The following is a 22,852-nucleotide window of genomic DNA, read 5'->3' on the forward strand; positions in this document are numbered from 1 at the left end:
TGTGTGCATTTTCTGTCCTGGCTGTCAGGCTGCCAAGTTACAATTTCCTATTGCCAGTTCCTCCTTCCTTCCTGGGTCCCTTCGTTTGCTGAAGACTCAGAAAGAAAAATGATCAGATATACTAGAATTGCATTTTAAACCCCGCTTTTGAATTCAGGTTATTTCTGTGTCAAGGAAGGGTGTCTCACAGGCTGCTGTTGATTCTTTATTTTTTATTAAAACATAGGTGATTTACAATGTTGTGCTAATTTCTGCTGTACAGCAAAATGACTTATACACATAAATACATTCTTTTTTTTTTTTTTTTACATTCCTTTCCATTATGTTCATTCTTTCGTGACGTTCAGTCTTCTTTTGGATTCTTCATGGTGCCCAATGACTGGAGTGCTGGTGTCATTTTGAAATTATTATTGCTATTATTTGCGATTTTAGTCCTTTTCCGTTTTTATTTATATTTTCATTCCTTTCCCCCTTTTGTTCGTTTTCAAAGTTCCCCAAAGTAGACATGGTAGTTCTCAATTATCTCTATAGAAATGATGCCATTTAGAAAGGTAAGCACAGACATGGACTTATGAATGCATGTGAGAAGTAGGTGTCTAGCTGAGAGCAGGTGTGGTGTTATACTGAGATGAATTCATAAGAGTCTGGCAAGATAAGGGCTTGCACCTGGGTCTTGAGCCCCCAATCCAATAGTTGGACATTGAAATTATTTTCAATTCTCTTTTTTTTTTTTTTTTTTTTTTTAAATCCTGGGGAAATGCTACAAAAACTGTGCATGGAGGTGAACAGATTCTACTGCTTTGCAGGTTCCCCTTGTCCACTCAGGCAGATTATTGTGATAGCTTTTTACAGCTTCTTCTTTAGTTCCATTTGCACTGAAAGCACCATTCGGCATTTATTTCCATTTTGTTTAGTAGCTTTTAGGCCAGTTGTACTGCCCATGAGGGACGTTATCCATGTGGGGGAGAGAGGGCAGTTCATACCTCGGGGAACCAGAACTGGAAACCAGGGAAGAATAAAGGTTTGGGATGAAAAATGTAAGCCGAGAGCATTATAAATGCACAGCTGGCTGGAACTGCTTTTTCATTATCTGATGATCCAGTGAATTAAGATGATGGCTGAATTAAGAGAAGACCGGTTTTCCTTTTCTTGGCTCTCCAGAGAGGCTGAGGTCAGATTCCTTCAGGAGATAGTGTTTGCACATCGGAAGGCTGTCAGCACTTTTAGTGGGCTGTGGCTGTGGGAGCACAAAAGTGGACTCGTTTTCAGGCAGGGCAGTGAATCCTGGTCGAATGTGAAAAAGTCACATTTTAATAGGATTTTTGGCTACCTTCTTTTTTAAATCTCATTCCAGAAAAATCACCCTCTGGTTCTTCAGAAGATCAAATGAAAAAGTAATTAAACTTTTCTGCAGGTTGCTGGGAAGACAGTGAAGTGCAAAGTGGGTGAGCAGGGGACTGTATCTCAGGAAGCTTCTATCATGTGGAAAATATACCCCAGGCATCATTGAATGAGACCAAGAACTTCTCAAAGGGTTTTAACTATTGAAATACCAACATTGAAAATGTCAACAACATTTTATTTTAAAGGGGAAATGTGTTCAAGAAAATTTGTAAGCAAATCTCTGCAGCCAAGTTTGCATATTAAGTTTGATATTTTGGGGTTCACCTCTGTATAAAACAGACTGGAAAACCATTATTGGTTTATCTCTGTGTTTGATGGTTAGGTAGCAAGGTAGATAGGAAAAAATCAATGATTCTTTAAAAGTAGATTACAAAATTCTGTGATTTTTTTATTCAGTCACTAAACAAATACTACACGGATACACATGGTTTTAAGGTAGTTTAAAGATGTCAGAGAAAAAGAAATTCTCATTTAATTACATGACTTTCAGAGTAAATTCTTGTGACCTTTGAGAAAGGCTTTTAAGAAGGCCAGAGCAGGTTGTGTAGAATCTCCAGCAGATTTTCTTGCTAGTATCATATATACTCAAGCATAAGGTTAAGATTTAACTGTCGAAGAAAATTCAACTCTAGCTTATGCACTAAACAGCTATCTTTCCGTGATACCAATAATCATTTAAAGTTAAATGCCAATCATTCAGTACTAGTAGGTGTCCAGTGTATATTAAATACAAATCCAAGAAATACTTTTGCTGCTGAGTAAACAAAGAGAATGCACTTGTATCCCAGAATATGCTAATTTTAGGAAAGAAAATGAGCTCTTTACTGGTACTCATGATTCTGTGGCATATTGAGAAGTACATTGGGAGATTTTTTTTAGGAAGACAAGCAAATCCCTGTCTTCTCTAGAAGCTGGTGATGGGTTATCTGTGTAAGGCAAGATTTTGAGTCTGTGTTGATTTCCACAAAATCATGCAATTTAGTTTGTGTTTTGGGAACTCACATATATATAAAATACTTATAACCTTGAACGTTAAGTATTATTTTGATAAAAACGCATCCTAGTTGATTATTGAAACGTATTTAGGATTCACAACACATTACTGGAGCCATTCAGCCAGAGTTCCAATTTCAGCATCCTCAACCCACAAAAACACAAATCTGAGGTGGAAGAAAACAAAGGGGCCTCTGCATATCGGAAATATTAGTTACAAATCCCTGTAAGACAGTTTCTCCAGTTGACAATTTTCGACTCTTTTCAGCTTTCTTACATAGCAAATGTTGGGCACTTCCCCTGTTGGAAACAGTGGGAAGGGAGAAGTAGGTAAATAAACAGAGGAGATGAGAGCCCTTGAAGAGGTTGGAGAGGAGGGTGTGCCTCTGCCTGTTGATTTGAGGTGCAGTCTGGTGTGCTTTCTAGAACACACTGCTGTCTCACTGTGTCCAAAGGGGATTGACCCTTTGCAGCTTGGCCATCGGATTCCCCAGAGTTTGTCTCCTTCCTGACCCTGTGCCCTGCTCCTCTGCTCCCTCCTCACCACTGTCGGCTTTACCCTCCCCGAGGGAGGCAGAGTCCTTCGCCTGCCCCTTCTTTAGCAAAGCTCACCTTCTCCACGTCTTCTCCCACTGTGTCCTCCTTCCCCAGCCTCTGGCCTCATTCATTCATTAATGCAGGACCTCGTTGCCCATCCGATCTCTGGGTGCTGCAAGGGCTATGGAGACTTAATAGGGTAACTGGAAAGATAAAGCATCCACAGAAAACTTAGTACACAGAGATTCGGCTTCAAAATGTGGCAAGGGAAGGATTTCTTGTGCTTGAATTAGGGCAGGCTTCGTGGAAGAGGTGACTTTTCGGAGAGGCTTGATTGGCGCGCAGGATTTGATTTCTAGGTGGAAACTAGAACAAGTTTCTGGTTTAATCAGAGAGTGATATTAAAACATACTTTGAGGGAGTGCCCGTCTTGGCGCAGTGGTTAATGAATCCAACTAGGAACCATGAGGTTGCGGGTTCGATCCCTGCCCTTGCTCAGTGGGTTAACGATCCGGCGTTGCCGTGAGCTGTGGTGTAGGTCGCAGATGCAGCTCGGATCCCATGTTGCTGTGGCTCTGGCATAGGCCGGCGGCTACAGCTCCAATTAGACCCCTAGCCTGGGAACCTCCACATGCTGCAGAAGCGGCCCAAGAAATAGCAAAAAGACAAAAAAAAAAAAAATAATATATATATATATATATATATATATATACTTTTAGGGAGAGAGATAAAGCTGTTTCCCAACTCTTTCCAGTCTCAAAAAATGAAAAGAAAAAATAAAAAGTTAAAGGATGAGATGATGTGAAATCAACCAAAATAGCATATTTTTCTCCTTTGTTGAAAATTGATGTGTCATGTGTTGGGTGTAGAAAATATTTGAGGACAATGAACACCTGAGTGGTTAGAAGATGAGAAGGTTGAAGGAAATGGGACAGGAAAGTAAAGTGGACATAGAATTAATTCTCCAAACCAGAATTTTCTTGTGAATAAAATGAGAGGAACTAATATACTTAAAATTATCTAATATTATTTTATCTTACAAATTGCTTTTATCATATATGTGGTCTCACAAAATAGTTCTCTTTTTAAAGTTTTTAAAAATAAATAAAAAACAGTTATTTCGAAAATATATTTAAGGAATTCCCGTCGTGGCGCAGCGGAAAAAAATCCGGCTATGAACCGTGAGGTTTCGGGTTTGATCCCTGGCCTCGCTCAGTGCGTTAAGGATCCAGCTTTGCTGTGAGCTGTGGTGTAGGCTGGCAGCTGTAGCTCTGATTAGACCCCTAGCCTGGGAACCTCCATATGCCACAGGTGCAGCCCTAAAAGGCAAAAAAATAAAATAAAATAAATTTAAAAGTTTATGTACACTAGCACAAAGAAAAATCTTTATATCAGTTATATGAACATTTAAAATTGCATAAGCAGAATGGTTTCGGAATATATGTATGTATTTTAATCAGTTACTTGTTTCTATCTATCTCTAATACTTTTCTAAAGAATATATGTTTTCAGTGTGGTCTTATTATGCTTCCCCCCATCCCCCATAAAATTGCTCGTACTCTTCTTTAGAGTTACATTTTATGACTATAAAATTTGAAATTGTTGACATCAGCAATTGACTTCTCTATAGGTCATATTTTTAATTAAGAAAATTATTCTCTGTATAAGGGCTGAAGAGCACTTCAGGAACAAATTCTGTGACAAGCTTAGAGCAAATTCTACTCAATAGAACATATTCTCAATTTTTTTTTGGTGTTGATATGTGTAAATATTGACTTCTGTATATTTCAGCCCATGATCATCTCAGGTTCTCTTTTTGCCTCCCTCCAAAGTACTTTCTTGGACCAATACTTTACAAGACAAGACTTATCCAATAAATTGTCTCCATTTATAACTCCTATGACTGTTTTCTCATACTTAGATGCTTTTTATGGCTGTATCCATGGCACATGGAAGTTCGCAAGCCAGGGATTGAATCGAAGCCGCATGCGACTTACGCCATAGCTGTGGCAACCCTGGATCCTTTAACCTTGTGCACCCCAGCCAGGGATCGAACCTGCATCTCCACAGTGACCTAGGCTGCTGCAGTCGGATTCCTAACCCACTGCACCACAGTAGGAACGTCAACAAACTTATTTTTAATAAACCTATTTTTTTTTAAAGAATGTTTCTAGGTTTACAGAAAAAATGTGAAGAGAACACCGAGAGCTCCCACATAACCTGCACCCACTCTCCCCCATTATTAACACCTTGCATTGGTGTAGTACTTTTTGTAAAATTAATGAAATGATATTGATCGATTATTAGTAGATAAAGTCCATACTTTATTCAGATTTCCTCAGTTTTCCCCTAATATCCTTTTTTACTCCACCATTCCATCCAGGACACTGCATTATACTTAGTTGTTGTGTCTCCTTAGGCTCCTCTTGGCTGTAACAGTTAACTATTTCAAGCAATTTACATGTTTATCATCAACTTTCTTGAGGAAAGGAAATTGATACTTCCTATTAAGCATGCACCTTTGCCTTGAGTTCATTGTTGCTTATAGGGTTTATTACAAAATATAAAAACATTATTGGAGTTCCTGTCGTGGCTCAGTGGTTGACGAATCCAACTAGAATCCATGAGGATGAGGGTTCAATCCCTGGCCTTGCTCAATGGGTTAAGGATCCGGTATTGCCATGAGCTGTGGTGTAGGTCACAGACGCGGCTCAGATTCTGCATTGCTGTGGCTGTGGCGTAGGCTGGCAGCTGCAGCTCCAATTCAGCCGCTAGCCTGGGAACCTCCCATGCTGCAGGTGTGGCCCTCAAAAGCAAAAATAAAAAATAAATTAAAAAATAAAAGCATTATCATTCCAGTGAAATAACCAGTTATACATCTAAACCTACTAAAAATGGTTAAACCTCAGTAGCAAGAACATTCTGGTTACTTCCTAGTGCTCTGTGGCAGGACTCTCCAACTTCTTTTTTCTGCACTTATTTCACATACACTGTGCCCTTAACTTCCTAATATCCCATTGATGTGGCCAAAAGGTTGCCCAGCAGTGCTGTGCATCTGTAGGTATCGGCACAACTGGCAGTTCTCCAGGTGGCCCGCAGAGCAAGCCGCCTCTGTCTTTCTCCGTCACTGTTGAGATCCGTAGGAGTTATCTGCCTCCAGCTTCTCTTGTCCAAGCTTAATTTGTTTTATCAGTGAGTATTCCTGTTTCCTGCTCCTGAAAGGAAAGTCTTAGCGACATTGTGTCTGCAAAGAGTCAGAAAAGGAGAGATGGGTTTATCACTGATTGTCTTCTGATTTAGCCACCCTTTAATGAGAAGTCTTTTCACTGCACAGATGTCTCACAAGCTACTAAGTGAACGCTGGAGGTAAAAAGTGCACATCCACCAACTTACCCTGGCGTATTTTAATGCAGCTGTTACTGACTTTGATGCCTAGTTAGTACACAGTTTCATGACAGTTACTGACTGTTAATGCAACTTTTCGATTACAGAAAAGGGAAAATTCTAGATAAATGCTAACGTGGACAGGATACAGGAAAATAAGTTTACACTGGAATTGTTCCTGGCAAATCTGGAAAGCTGACAGATGTGGTCTAAAGGGAAAATTTTGCATAGAAACTGATGTGGCACTCTTTATTTTCTCCCCAACCCCCCCCTTTTTAACTTATAGTTGATTTACAATGTTGTGTCAATTTCTGCGGTATAGAAAAGAGAGTTATACACATATAAACATTCTTTTTTTTTTAATATTCCTTTCCATTACGTCTATCCCAGGAGGTCAGATATAGTTGCCTGTGCTATATAACAGGTCCTTGTTGTCTGTCCATTCTAAATGTAACAGTTTGCATCTACCAACCCAGACTCCCAGTCCATCCCACTCCCTCTCCCTTCTCCTTTGGCAACCACAGGTCTATTCTCTATGTCTGTGAATCTGTTTCTGTTCTATAGATAGGTTCATTTGTGCCATATTTTAGTTTCCACATATGTGATATCATGTGGTATTTGTCTTTCTCTTTCTGACTTAACTTCACTTAGTATGAGACTCTCTCGTCACATCCATGTTGCTGCAAATGGCATTATTTCATTCTTTTTTATGACTGAGTAGTATTCCATTGTATTTATGTAGCACATCTTAATCCAGTCCTCTGTCAATGGACATTTAGCTTGCTTCCAAGGCTTAGCTTGTGAATAGTGCTGCAATGAACTCTGGCCCAACTCCTATCTTTCTTGCCAAAGTAGAAATGAATTTTCAGTGAAAAACAACTCTAATACACCAATTGCACTAACATTACTAGATTATGCCTACATTTAAATTGCTCTGCATTTAAGTTGATAGGAGAGAAATATCAGTAGAATGAAGTGCATTATAAGGTAAGTACTTTGAAAGAAAGAGGCCCATATTCAGACATAGACCTGTCTACATATATAACACACTGATAATGTGATGTCCATAAACAAAAAAATTTGATATGTCCCCAGGGACAAGATGTGAGCGAAGGCTTGTTTTCCTGGTTACAGAAAGGTTAGGTCCACGTTGACTCATCCCCATTCCTGTGATCAGGCCTTACGCTAAGAGGCTATAACAGGGAACAAAGTAAGGCCCATTTGGTCCTTGACCTGACTGTAAATAAAGTTTTCTTGGAGTATGACCAAGCTCATTCATTGCTTATTGTCTATGGCTGCTTTCACGCTACAATGGCAGAGTTGAGAAATGGCAATAGAGATATGGTAAATATTTTATATCTGGTGCTTTACAGAAGCACCAGACTGTATAAGCTTTGCATGACCTCAGGTGTGACCCAGTTCTCATTTTTCTGTTTCCCCTGCACTGGCCCCATAAGACAACGTTTCTATCCATTGGGCTTCCACACCACATGGCTTTCTTCCTTTCAGCCCTTTTCTAGAACACAACATAGAAGCAGGCAGGTGATGACCACTACTTCTAACTCACCTGGATAAAGGGAGTCAAGAGGAATAAAAGATCCTAACATTGGCTAACATGTATCTATTAGCTACAGTGTCCTCACCCAGTTGTATGTGATCTGGTAGGGTTAATCCTCACGCTTTGTGGTAGGTTCTAGCACATACTGTATAACCCTTTGTGGCTGAAGAAACTGGAGCTCAAGAGTTAAGTGTCATGAAGCCCTGGGTCAGGAAGCTGGGATGTGCTGAAGAAGCATTTGAATTTAGCCAGCCGGGTACGCTTACCCCTTGCTGTTCCTCCCTGACTTCAGACGCCTTCAGCTGTTTCAGGTGTGCATCCCTAAACCTCCAGCATGGTGTCTCTTGCTGGATCCATTGTCATCCCTCCATTGGAAAAACAACCAGCAGCAAAATTTCAGTGATTTTAAATAGAAAACAATTTGCAATCCGAAATGTTTCTAGACTTTCAAGAAATCTGGTTAACACACTCGTCTTTCAGGAAGTTTCCATTTTAAAACCCTTTGGTGAGTTCCCTTCGTGGTGCAGTGGTTAACGAATCTGACTAGGAACCATGAGGTTGCAGGTTCGATCCCTGGCCTTGCTCAGTGGGTTAAGGATCCGGTGTTGCCGCAAGCTGTGGTGTAGATCGTAGACATGGCTCGGATCCCGGGATCCCGAGTTGCTATGGCGTAGGCCGGTGGCTACCACTCTGATTAGACCCCTAGCCTGGGAACCTCCATATGCTGAGGGAGAGGCCCTAGAAAAGGCAAAAATAAATAAATAAATAACCCTTTGGGGTGGGATGGACTGGGAATCTGGGGTTAATAGAAGCAAACTATTGCCTTTGAAATGGATAAGCAATGAGATCCTGCTCTATAGCACTGGGAACTATATCTAGTCACTTGTGATGGAGCATGAGGGAGGATAATGTGAGAAAAAGAATGTATGGATATGTATGTGTGACTGGGTCACTTTTCTGTACAGTAGAAAATTGACAGAACACTGTAAACTAAAAATAAAATAAAACCCTTTGGGGAACGTTCCCCCAGTAAGCACTTAGGCAAGTTAATCGAGGAGGAATTTTACCTGCAGGAGATGTCCACAGGCAGGGGGCCCTGGATGAAGCACAGGTGGTTGAATACCTGGACCAGATCATACTCTGACTCAGAAGCAGCAAAGCAGCTGAGAAAAGCCCAGGCCACCGGACCAGTTGTCTCTCCCAGTCTGTGGGCTGGCTCGACCAGGTTGAATAGGCCATTGTTTGTTTTCTCTAGAAGGGAGAGCCACATCACCATGCTGTAACTGAGCCGCTCAAGAGCCAAACCCTTGGTGAGAACAGAGACGGGAATCATTTGCAGTCACAGTTGGGGCAAGGCTGTTAGTGGGCAGAGGCACATCCTGTCTGGAAAGCAAGCCTTGAACTTCCGGAAGAGAATTAATGCTGCCCTGTTCTAACAGCACGGCTGGATTTGGCTGTGCAAATTTATTTTTCAGTTAGTTGGGAGTTATTCTGGAAGGATGTGTTCTCTGTAAGGAAAGTACATTTTGAAATCATTTTCCACTTAACTTGTGTGGGGGAAAGAGGCTAAGCCTTTCCTCTCAACTGACTCAGTGACAGTTTGATTGGTTCCATATGAGGAGATTTAGAAAGATCAGCTAGTGTTGCCTTAGTGGGAATATATTTATCATTCTTATTCTCAAAGAGAAACTATCAGATTTTTTTGAAAGTCTATTTTTAGAGAATTTTTAAGTTCACAGGAAAGTTAGGAAGGTACAGAGATTTGCCATACACCCCCTGCCCCCATAGAGGCACAGCCTCTCCCCTTCTCAACAACCCCCACCAGAGTGGTACATTTGTTACAATTGATGAACCAATGTTTATACGTCATTACCCCTCAAATTCCTTATTTTACATTAGGGTTCACGCTTAATGATGTGCATTCTGTGGATTTGGACAAATCTGTAATGACATGCATCCATCACTGTAGTGTCATACAAAGTATTTTCACTTTCTGGGTTTCCCTTGCGGTGCAGCGGAAATGAATCAGACTAGTAACCATGAGGTTGCCAGTTCAGTCCCTGGTCCCCCTCAGTGGGTTAAGGATCTGGCATTGCCATGAGCTATGGTATAGGTCACAGGCGTGGCTTGGATCCTATGTTGCTGTGGCTGTGGTGTAGGCCAGCAGCTGTAGCTCCAATTCAGCCCTTAGCCTGGGAACCTCCATATGCCGCAGGGGCGGCCCTACAAAGCAAAAATAAAAGAGAGGTGAGAGAGTGGACTGGGTTGAAAAAAAAATTGTTCACCTGCTCAGTGCTGTCAGAGCATCTTGTACTTAAGCTTCAAGATGAGCCTCATGAGGGCAGGAACTCAGTTTCTTTCTTAGCATTTTACTTCTGGGCTCTAACATGACACTCTTTGGATTGCATGGATAGTTCCTCTCCCTGGCTCAGGTGCTAGGGTCACAACGTCAATTTTCGTACAGCTGTCCCTAGGGTAGAATGATGTAGAGACATTGGCATTGAATACTGTTTGCTTTTGTCCACAGGAAGCCACGTCGGGTTTTAGATCTGTATGACTTATGGTTTGAATAAATAGGTTAGCGCTCCATTTCATTGCTTAAAGCAGCCAGACTGGAATCTGAAGGCCAGTTTTCCGACCGCCTTTACTGGGTCACTGTGTTTCTTAGCCTGGAGTGGTGTTGTCTGCATTTGACTGTTTCCCAGGAGTGTCCCGAGACCAGAGGCGTCCAGGCATTCTAAATACTGGCCTTACTACGTTACAGATACATCAACAGAGAGAAATATGTGTGCTTCTAAGTAAAATGTTAATCCGTAGAAAATGTGTGGCCTTTAAATTTTTTGACCCATCTTAACTATACCTGTTTTTTGCTCCTAAGTTCATATCATTTCCCTCTCAGCTTCAATGGGAATATTTGAAGTTTACAATGTTATTTCCTAGGGATCATTTTAAAATTTTAAATTGTGAATTTTTCATCAGTATTTTGCCGTCATCCCTGTCTTTCATACAAATTGTCTTGTAATTTATCAAGCAAGAAGATGAAAAGGCTCAGATTATAAACATCTAAAACCCATTGGTAAGCTAGGGTGCTTTTTTCCTCTGGTTGAATTTCATTTGCTCTCTTTTCCTTTGCACAGGAATGAGATTATTTTTCGTGTGAGTGGCTCTCTCCACGCAGAAGCAGAGGCTGTCTTTTGTCTGGCTGACTAACGCCTATGACCTGACCTTGATCTTTACCTTGTATTTGTCCGGTACACCTGTCAACAGGTCTACACGGTGTTTGTGAATCCAAGCATACTGGCCTCAGATGAGGCCTTGGACTTAATGAATTAAGCGACAAGGCTCGGAGCCTTGTCAGTGCCTTTCTCAGCACCCAGAGGTGCCACCCTGGGTCAGGGCCAGAGGAAAACAGAGCGGAGTGTGCAGCGTTATACAGTCTGCTTGTTTAACCTTTGACGTCAGGAGCGAGGACACTGGGGCAGGCCGATGGCTCCTGCCCTCTCAGGAGCAGAACAAAAGACTGTCTTGGTGCCAAATAATGGCACCCAGTCTCTTGAGCTGACAAATCCATAGGTGTTTAGCTTCCTACACAGGGCACCGCGTTTTAATCTTACATAGAGGGACCAGGTTTTTTATTTTGTTAGGATAAAGTGTTTTTCATTTTGGTTTTGTTCTTTGCATCAGGTGTAAAAAAGTCACCATGTGCATTATATTGTTCTCCAGTGGCACAGGTATGGACTACGTGAAGCAAGCAGACAACAGGAGAGGGCGGTGGGAGTGTGTCTCTGTATACAGAAGCGCTTTCCCCAGACAGCTTTAGGGAAATAAAAATTTATAAGATTATCTCGTTTTCATTCCAGTCATACCTTCATTCTTTAAAGGAATCCCTTTGTGATGTAGGTGGTCCTTAGAGTAATGATACCTACCCTGCCCTAAAATGATTTTCAAAAAATCTTGAAACATCAGATTTTCTTAAATAGAGGCATGCGCCTGGGACCCCCAGGACCCAGATGAGCATTTACTTGCATAAAGAGTTACTTCTTCCCTGGAGAGCTGATGCTGGAACCAGATGGGCTGAGTCGGAATCCTGGCTCTGATACCAGGGTGATACTTATCTCTCTCTACCTCAGTTTCCTATGTGGTAAATAGGATACTAGCAATGCCTTCTTCATAGTGTTGTCACAGGGATTAGGAGAATAGTACATGTAAATTATGAGATCACTGCCAGGACTGTATATATCAGATGCTTAATACAATGAGATCCTGCTATATAGCTCTGGGAACTCTATCTAGTCACTTATGATAGAGCAGGATAATGTGAGAAAAAGAATGTATATATGTTTGTGTGACTGGGTCACCTTGCTGTGCAGTAGAAAATTGACAGAGCACTGTAAAACAGTGGAAAAAATAAAAATCATTTTAAAAATTAAAAAAAAAGATGCTTAATAAATGCCTACTTCAGCATATAAATGCTTCAGAATAATCTTTTGTTCCCTTGAAAGAGAGTGGATTGGTGGCAATAAAGACCTATCTTGGTTGTAGAAGTTTTATTGCTTGGTTAGTATGAAACTATCAAGGAAGGAAGGAAGTCATTTAATCTGGATGATGATGATTAAAAAAACGAAAATAGGAAACCATAACACCAACTTTTAAAGTTCAGGCTGACTGTTAAAAGAATGTCCAAGTCTTAGGCTTTGCAAAATACAGACTTACCTCTTTCTCACGTGTCGGGAAGATTGATGCAATGAGGCAGCCTTCCTGAGCAGTTTCCCACCGTGTGGTGATTCAGACACGTTTCATCACCTGGCTTTGCCATACTGGAACTTTTCACTTCAGCCAGGAGGAAGGGAGAAGGGGGGAGGCAGAGAAGGAGAGGGGGAGGGAGTGGGGAGGGAAAGAGGTGGATGAGAGAGGGATAATGAGAATGAATATGAGCTCAGGATCTTACAGAGGATTTGGGGAGCCACGCATGGTAGTGGCAGACATCCTTTCTATGCCCATCCCATGGGCCACAGCTACTCACGGGCCTCCAACCTACCTCTGGAGTCTGGGGAGTCAGTTCTCCCCTGCGTGCCTTGTAATAAGAAGCAGGAAGATGACTATCCACCAAGTCTCTGATGCAACATTTAACCATATAACATATTTCCTGCTAGCGGCAGACAGTTTCTATAGTTAATATATTTCTACACTTCACTGTAAACTATTCCTAAAACTCTTTATAATGCACAGGACCCAAGAAAAAAAATTTTTTTTTCTTTTTAGGGCCACACCTGCAGCATATGGAGGTTCCTAGCCTAGGGGTCAAATCAGAGCTGTAGCTGCTAGCCTGCACCATAGCCACAGCAACGCTGGATCCTTAACCCCCTGAGCAACGCCAGGGATTGAACCTGCATCCCCGTGCCACAATGGGAACTCCCAAGAATTTGCAACCATTATGTTTCTTTCTTATTTTAGAAATTTTCAGAAATTCAGGGAATCTGCTCAGACATATACTTCTGAACATTTTATTGCTGTATAATTAGCCAAAAAACAAGGACTCTAGGTGACGGTATCTAAATGGCCATCCTTGGCAGACAAGCAGGTTCCCATTAGCAAGAAAGTTTTATGCTCTGTATACTGCTGGAGGTCAGTAAATGATAAAAGGCAAAGAAATTAATGATTCTGGAGTTCCTGTCATGGCTCAGTGGAAAGAAATCTGACTAGTATCCATGAGGATGCAGGTTCAATCCCTGGCCTCACTCAGTGGGTTAAGGATCCAGCATTGCTGTGAGCTGTGGTATAGGTTGCAAGTGCAGCTCGGATCTGGTGTTGCTGTGGCTGTGGAGTCTGGCAGCTGTAGCTCCAGTTTGACCCCTAGCCTGGGAACCTCCATATGTCATGGGTATGGCCCTAAAAAGACTAAAAAAAAAAAAAAAGAAAAAAAGAAAGAAAGAATTAATGATTCTGCTGTGCATGGAAATGACATGAGACAATCTTAGAGTTTTTTTTTAATTATTGCTTATTATTTAAAAGAAACATGGTTCACTATTGCAGCCAGTATTTGTACTCTGTTCCAATGCAAGGAACAATGGCAACTTTCTGTGTGTTTTTTTTATTGCCATGGCAGGTAGCAGCTTGATATGGGATCTCAGTTTCCACACCAGGGATTAAACCTGGGCTGCAGCGGTGAAAGCACCAAGTCCTAACCACTAGACCACCAAGGAACTCACTTCTGTGTGACTTTCAACTTGCCATAAGTGTATGAACAATATTTCACTTGAGCAGTTCTTTTGAATCATAACGACCTCTGCACACATCGAGCAGCTTCTTTTTAAGAGCAAATCTGGGAGAGTTTATAACTCCACAGACACACCTCAGGTTAATATATACCTGACATTTGCAGTATTTTTCAGTTCTGTGGAATGATTTTGATTCTTCTGCCAAGGTTCAGATGTTTTACACAACTGGGAAGCAATATCATGTAATGGTTGACCATGTGGTCTGCAGCATGAGACTGAATTTGAATCCCAGCTCTGCCACCCAGTCACTGTGTAACCTTGGAAACTTTCACTGTTTGTTATGGTTGCCTAGGTCTTTCTTTCTTTCTTTTTTTTTTTTTTGCCTTTTTAAGGCCTCACGCACAGCATATGGAAGTTCCCAGGCTGGATGTCTAGTATGAGCTGTAGCTGCCAGCCACAGCCACAGCCACAGCAACATGGGATCTGAGCCGCATCTGCAACCTACACCACAGCTCACCGCAACACTGGATCCTTAACCCACTGAGCAAGGCCAGGGATCGAACTTGCATCCTCATGGATGCTAGTCAGATTTGTTTCCAGTGAGCCTCAACAGGAACTCCTATCTTGTATTTCTGATAACAAACATCAGCTTTGGTGGCGTAAACAACAGAAATTTATTTACCCACAATTCCGGAGTCTAGAAGTCTTGAGGTCAAAATCTTGGCAGGGTTGGAGGTGAGAGGCCTGTATCCCTGTCTTGCCGATGGCCATCTTGCTGTGTCTTCCCTCTACCTCACTAAGCACATCAGCTCCCAGACTTGAGCCACGGGTACCACTAGCCTCACTGACTCACTCTCTTATCCTCTAGCAGACCCAGCATTCCTAGTTTTTCTTTTGAGATGACTCTGACATATTTGTCTTTTAATGAATGTTGATAATAAGTATGAGGGTTGTCACAAATATATATGAAATGATTTTAACTGCTCTAAAATAATAGGTATATGCACTTATGATCATAAAGCCTGAAATATGTCTTATGGTTTGGTGGAACATGGTTTAATGTTATCTAACCTTTTTTCTACAAGTCTGTTTACGTTGCTATTAAAAAAAAAAAAAAAAAAAAAAAGAGTTCCCATCGTAGCTCAGTGGTTAACGAATCCAATTAAGAACCATGAGGTTACAGGTTTAATACCTGGCCTCATTCAGTGGGTTAAGGATCCAGCGTTGCCATCAGCTGTGATGTAGGTCGCAGCAGAGGCTCAGATCTGGCGTTGCTGTAGGCCAGCGGCTGCAGCTCCGATTAGACCCCTAGCCTGGGAACCTCCATATGCCGCAGGTGTGGCCATAGAAAAAGGCAAAAAGACACACACACACGCACACACAAAAAAGGAATAAACAGCAGTGACCAAAAAAATACCTTCCCTATCAACCCTTCCCTATGCATGTCCACTGCCTTCACAGGCCTTTATCTTCTAATATCAGATGATCACATTATACAATTTTTAAAAATCACTTTGTACAACCTGTGTGTGTGTGTGTGTGTGTGTGTGTTTCTTTTTAGAGCCACACCTGCAGCATATGGAAGTTCCCAGGCTAGGAGTAGAATCTGAGCTTCAGCTGCTGGCCACAGCCACAGCCACAGCCATGCCAGGTCTGAGCTTCATCTGCAGCCTACACTGCAGCTCACAGCAAGGTTGGATCCTTAATCCACTGAGCAAGGCCAGGGACGGAACCCTTATCTTCATGGATACTAGTCAGGTTCATAACCCACTGAGCCACAACAAGAGCTCCTGCAGTTTTTGTCAGTCTTAACAAATCTGGGGCCAATGGGGGGCGGGTGTCAGGAATGAAGTTCTGTTCTGTTGTAAATAAAAAGAAGAACAGTGCAGTAGCATCTCTGACTGCTCTCTTCCCTCCATGCCAGTCCTTCTGTTATTGTTGCTTTTTCCTTCCTGGTTTCTTAAGTGTCTCTTTCCTAACAGAATTCTGAAATTTTGCCTTTTTATATTTTACTTGGTTTAATTTAATTTCGATTTTTTTTGGCAGGAAAGAGCAAGTCAGTACCTTGTATCAAAACATCAACCTTGTGGAGCCAAGACTGATTCAGCCATATGAACACGTTATAAAGAACTTTATCCGTGAGATCAAACTTCAGAGCACAGAGATGGAAAACCTGGCTGTTGCAGTGAAGAGGTACTGACGTCCTAGTGGCAGAAGGGGCCCTTTTAGTGGCTCTCTGACCGAGTGGCTCCTAGATGGAACTGCATTATCACATTACAATAAGGGGGACTTGCTGAACCTGAGGAATTTGAGTCAGGAGATACTGTGTAGGGTCAGCCAGCAGTCCTTCAGCGGGTCACCATGAACCAATCATATAAACCTTTCAAGGCCTGTGATTCCATACAGAACAGTTCAAAGAGATTTGTTCCCTTATATCCAGTCCCTTGAGAGTACAGGAAATGCTTTCATCCAGAGAGGCAGGCAGGCAGACTCTGTTGGAAGCCTGGCCTTGTCACTGACAGGAGAGTGACTTTGGGCAGGTTGCTTTTTCTCCCTGAGTCTCAGCTTCTGCATCTGCAAAAAGAGGCTGTAAAAAAAAATCCACCTCCTCCCGGGGGGTGAGGGGACAGCAATGTCTCCATACTAGACATTTGCTAAATAAAATTATCCGGAACCTTTCTCAATGAACTATTCCCATTTCTAACATTTTGGCAAATCATTATGTTCTGTCTCCATAGGAATGTGGTTTATTGATTATATTAATAAAAGAAATAGGAATTTTCTTGGGAAAAGAGTAGGGGAGTTCCCATCGTGACTCAGCAGAAACGAATGTGACTAGCATCCGGGAGGATGCACGTTCGACCCTGGCCTTGCTCAGCAGCAAAATTTCACTGATTTTAAATAGAAAACAATTTACAATCCGAAATGTTTCTAGACTTTCAAGAAATCTAGTTAACACACTCGTCTTTCAGGAAGTTTCCATTTTAAAACCCTTTGGTGAGTTCCCTTCGTGGCGCAGTGGTTAACGAATCTGACTAGGAACCATGAGGTTGCAGGTTCGATCCCTGGCCTTGCTCAGTGGGTTAAGGATCCGGTGTTGCTGTGAGCTGTCGTGTAAGTCGCAGATGCGGCTTGGATCCCACATTGCTGTGGCTGTGGTGCAGGCCAGCAGCTACAGCTCCGATTCTGCCCTAGCCTGGGAACTTCCATATACCATGGGTGCAACCCTAAAAAGACAAAAATAAATAAACATTCTTGAACTTGAGGGAACTGATTCGAAATCATTTTTGAGATCTCTTTTTTCCTTCTAACTATAGCATATAGTATTGTATGTTTCATGTAATAAAATTTCAAAATTACATCTAATCATCTCATTGCCATGGAACTCTTTTTTTTTTTTTTTTTGTCTTGGGTTGTAGTTCAGTCATGGCAGCAAAATATATTTTCAGAATTTGAGAGCCCCCCAGCGATTTGGTATCATTCTCTTTTCTTCATCACCATCTACTTTAATACCATTTAATCTACTCTCTTCCATTTATATCATATCTAGTTTTCATGTCCCTTTACACCCAACTGGTCAAACCTCATTTTATTTACCAATCTCATTTTATTATGTGGAAAGAATGGGGAATATTATTTTCAATGGCATGTTTCTCCTCGCCTCCAAAATAGCTTGAAGTAGCTGGGGTCAGAGTTTTTTGTTTGTTTGTTTGTTTTGTTTTTTTTCTTCATGGTATAAGGCCAAGAGTGTAATGAAACAATGTGCATCCTCTTGAATTTCAGAGCCCAGGACAAGGCAGCCATGCAGTTGAGTGAACTGGAAGAGGAAATGGATCAGCGGATTCAGGCTGCAGAACACAAGACACGCAAAGACGTGAGTTTGTGCGATCAGCCCGTCCAGGCGACAGAGCCTCAGAGCACCTTTGATGGTTGGGCACTGGGCATCCTCTGGGTGCAGCAAGTCCAGGCTCCCACAGGCACCTTCAGCAAAGGCGTTTTTAGTGGTGGTGGTTTGGGGGAGGTAGAGAGAGAGTCAAAGTAATCACAGTGTCTACATTCAGGTGGCCGAAAGCACAGGAAAGAAACAGCATGTGTGCTAGACAGGCTGCTTCAGGTTGGCAGGCCAGGGGCCTCTTTGAAGAGGGGACAGGAGAGCTGAGGCCTGAAGGAGAAGGCAGAGGCCGCCTTCATAGAGGAGGGAGGCCCCTCCACTCTCAATATTGCTGTCGCGCTGCCCACGTCCACCGCTACCTTAAATCTAGAGTACAGCAAAGTTAAAATGCTTTCTGTGGAGTTCCTGTTGTGGTTCAGCAGGTTAAGGACTCAGTGTTGTCTCTTTGAGGATGCAGGTTCCATGCCTGGCCTCCTTCAGTGGGTTAAGGATCCCGCATTGCCATGAGCTAGGGTGTAGGTCACAGATATGGCTCGGATCTGGCATTGCTGTGGCTGTGGAACCACAGCCCCTAGCCTGGGAACCACCATATGTCTCGGGTGCAGCCCTAAAAAGACAAAAAGAAAAAGAAAACTTTGGTGTTTTACAGGGGAGTGTGCTTTTCATCCTAAGTAATAGGAACTTTCCTACTTGAAAACTGGATGATTTCCATAGGAGAAATAATTACCTTTTTTCCTTCTAAAATATATTTGGGTGATAAATGTTGACTAAAAACAGAAAATAGACACATTTATTTGAGCAGCTAATGTTAGGCTGAACATTCCCTTTTTTCCTATTCATTTTCCCGTGAGCTCTAAGAGGCAGAGAATTGAGTGAGAAGAGCCTGGATGTTGGCCTCCGACAGACCGTAGGTTACCTCCTGGCTCTCCCTCCGTCAGGGTTAAGTGGCATTGGGAACATGACCTAACCTCTGAGCCCTTGTTATTCCAGCTTCAGAGCGGGACCAGGCCACCTACTGCTTTAAGGAGGGTCAGGCGCGATGACCTGTATGTGCGCCTAGTGCAGTGCCTGAGGCGTGGTGGGGGCACGGGGGCCTGTGCCATTCTGCTCTTTGCTGTTGACCTGTATACCTCATGTCCTTTCAGACTCTTCACCTTAACTGCCTTCCCCTTATATGCCTGCAGGTCTCTTTGTTGTCTTATCTCTTAATATCAAGTTTAATAACCGTTTGGATATCATGTTCAGCAGAGTGAATGGTTCAGAGTCCATGGTCCCCCTTTGGTGCAATGGTGAGCCCATTCTTTTTTTTTTTTTTTTCTTCCAATTCCATTCTTCTCTTAGCACTTTTTTTTTCTAGTCTAGAAATAGTGAAATCCTATTTTCTTCTGCCTTTTCGCCTTCTTCATCTATTAAATCTGTGCACTCATGCATTCATCACATACTTATCAAGCATGTTATCAAATCTCCTTGCCTCTCCCCACTGACCACTTCCCAAATCGGTTGTTGGTAACAGACACCTGACCATGACCCCATTCCTTATAACTCCAGGTTTTGTTCACTATCACAGCTTCCTCGGTTTCCTTGGCCCTGGTACAGTGGTAGCAAATCTGTGGCATCCACAGCATCATTCCTCTGTTCCACTGGCGTTAAGTGGCCAGTGAGTCACTGCCGGGACGTGGTCTGTGGAACCTCAACACCCCGCTGCCAGTGGAACAGTTTAGGCCCAGGAATGACACCTACTTGCTAATTTATCCCAGTCTCTTAGTCTCTCTGGAACACTTCCAGGCTAATTGGAGATTTTCCCCAACTCCACTAAGCATAGCGCACCTTGGCTCCCCCCTCCCCACGCTGTTCTTCACCCGGCATCTCTGGCCTGGCTTACTGCTCTGCTTCCACTCCAGCTTTTTTCTCTGCCTTGATAACTCCTCTCTACTTTCCTAAATTCTGCAAAGCTCAGAGAAAGTCTCCCCTTCTCCCCATACCCTTCCTGACCTTGACTCCTCTTGCCCATGTAGCATTTATCCCATTGTTTCAGTAGTGTTTTTAAAAATCTATTATAACAGCCTTACTGAGGTATAATGGACAAGCAATAAACCGTACATACTCAAAGTGTAGACTATGATCAGACCCAATATACGTATATACCAAGAAACTCTTACCATAGTCAAGATAATGGGTGCATTCCCATACTGTTCCTTTCCTCCCCCACCCTTCTTTGCCCTCCTTGTCAGGCAACTTTTTATGTCTTCTTTGGTGAAACAACTGTTAAAATCTTTTGTTCATTTTTAAAACTAGGTTGTTTTCTTGTCTTTATTTTCGGGCCATGCCTGCAACCTGCAGAAGTTCCCAGGCCAGAGATGGAACCTGAGCCACAGCAGTAACCAGAACCACAGCAGTGACAACACTGGATCCTTAACCCACTGAGCTACCAGGGAACTCCTGTTTTCTTATTATTGAGTTTTGGGAGTTCTTTATATATTGTGATCTATAAATATTTCCTATCAGACTGAAATTTGTCTTTTCATTCCCCTAACAGTATCTTTTGAAGAGTAGAAAGTTTTTATTTTTATGAAGTCCAGTTTGTCAGGTTTTTTTTTTTTCATGGATCGTGTTTTTGGTATTTAAGAAATCTTTGCCTAATCCAAGGTTGCAGAGATTTTCTCCCATATTTCTTTTACATTTTGCAAGGTATGGGTCAAAGTTCATATTTTTGCATGTGTATGTCTAATGGTTCCAGCCCATTTGTTGAAAATGCTATCTGTTCTCTGCTGAATTGCCTTTGCACTTTGTCCAAAATCAGTTTTCTATATTTGTTTTGAGTTTATTCTTGGCAGTCCATTCTGTTTTGTTGATTAATCTTTATGCTGGTATTACATTATCTGGTGACTGTTGTTTTATAATAAGTCTTTTTTTTTTTTTTTTTTTTGGTCTTTATCTTTTTAGGGCCACACCTGCGGCATATGGAGGTTCCTAGGCTAGAGGTCTAATCGGAGCTGTTGCTACCGGCCTATGCCATATTCGAGCTGCATCTGCGACCTACACCACAGCTCATGGCAACGCCAGATCCTTAACTCACTGAGCGAGTCCAGGGATCGAACCTGTAATCTTATGGCTCCTAGGTGGATTCCTTTCTGTTGTGCCACAACGGGAAGTCCTATAATAAGTCTTGAAATCAGATAGTATTAGTTCTTCAACTTTGTTCTTTTTCAAAGTTGTCTTGGATCGTTTAGGTCCTCAATTTCTATGCAATCAGCTTGTCAGTTTCCAAACAAACAAAACCTGCTGGGGATTTGACCGGACTTCATCGTAATATTGATTGGGAGGAATTGTATCTTAATAATAATGAAAGATCGACAAACCTGACATAGTCTCCATTTATTTAGGTCTTATTACACTCAATTCCACTGGCTGTAAACATAAAACTTTATTTGAATACAGAATACAGGATATAAAATTCCATAATAGATTAAGAGAAAAGGGAAACTAAAAGATATCTGGGGTTATGAGACCTGTAACCCCTGACCTCCTGGGGTGCCCTTTTGCCATTCTCTGCAGCAGGGATGACCCATATGAGAAGTATGAGCCATGGAGCAGTGGTGTGTTTTGAGTTTAGAGAATGTGGAAGTTCTTGGAAAAACAGTAAACCCATCAAGCTTTCCTGAGTCCTGATGACATGACAGGACTCAGGCGAGCAGTGGAGCCTTTGGCTGTGCCCTAGCTTTAAACTAAGTGCAGCAATGATTAATTAGCTAGTTAATCATGTGCTACAGAATTGGGTAGCAGTCTCAGCCATGTTACCCCAGGTGCTGTGTGTATGTAGGTTGTGGAATTCCGCAGTTCTTTCACACTTGTAGGTTTCCATTCCAGAAGTGCTGGGCATATGAAGTTTGGTTCCTTCCATTACACCTTCCCACCATCTCTGTGTAGGAGACCTGGGACCAGCCTTAGTTCAACACAAAATGTTTCTTTTTTTTTATTACTCAAATGAATTTATCACATCTGTAGTTGTATAATGATCATAACAATCCAGTTTCACAGGATTTCCATCCCATAATCCAAGCACATCCCCCCCCCCAAAGTGTCTGCTCCAGAGACCATAAGTTTTTCAATGTCTGTGAGTCAGCATCTGTTCTGCAAAGAAGTTCAGTCTGTCCTTTTTTCAGATTCCACATGTCAGTGAAAACATTTAATGTTGGTGTCTCATTGTATGGCTGACTTCACTTAGCATGATAGTTTCTAGGTCAACACAAAATGTTTCTCAGCTATAAGACTTTGAAGAACTTGTTTACATCCACGTTTCTTTTTCTTTCAGGAAAAACGCAAAGCTGAGGAAGCCCTCATTGACCTCAGGCGTCAGTATGAAACAGAGGTGGGAGATCTACAGGTGACGATAAAGAAACTCAAAAAGGTAGGTATGAGAACTAAACTTTGAGGGATAGCTTCCGTATCTATGTGTGTCTAAATTTTTAGCAGCTAAAAACATGGGGGATGATATGGAAGCAGCAGATGGATCAGATTTCAGAATCAAATTGAACTCCTTGGCAGGAATTTCTTTTTCGGTTTCTAAGAGCAGCGTGTTTTGTGCAGAGATCTAATACATATTTCTGATCCCCTGAACAGTTGTCTATCAAACCTCAGTTTTCTTTCCTTGGTCTTTACCAACCAAGTGCCCTCAGGTGCCCGTGTCCAGTGCACTCATGACAGCAGGGACATTGACTTTCCCAGTCACACAGCCCTACACCCAGTTTACCGCATGGTATATGTGCTCAGTGAATATTTGTTAAATGAAACGAATATTTATTTGGCTTCTTATGGAAGGTTCCAGATCTAGAGGATCCCTAATCAGCAAGAAGTGGGAGAGAACCT

At 42.1% G+C, this 22,852-nt stretch overlaps 1 protein-coding gene across 1 annotated transcript in view; it reads left to right on the forward strand.

The window, feature by feature from the left end:
• Positions 1-22,852, forward strand: part of RASEF (RAS and EF-hand domain containing) — a gene marked incomplete at its 5' end in the record, with an annotated part of 83,063 nt that overhangs the window by 17,990 nt on the left and 42,221 nt on the right. The window contains 3 exon segments of the mRNA XM_021064670.1: positions 16,141-16,287; positions 17,878-17,968; positions 22,299-22,394. Coding sequence (XP_020920329.1) covers positions 16,141-16,287; positions 17,878-17,968; positions 22,299-22,394 — 334 coding nt within the window.

This window comes from Sus scrofa, chromosome 10 (assembly GCF_000003025.6).
Source record: "Sus scrofa isolate TJ Tabasco breed Duroc chromosome 10, Sscrofa11.1, whole genome shotgun sequence".
Lineage (NCBI taxonomy): Eukaryota > Metazoa > Chordata > Mammalia > Artiodactyla > Suidae > Sus > Sus scrofa.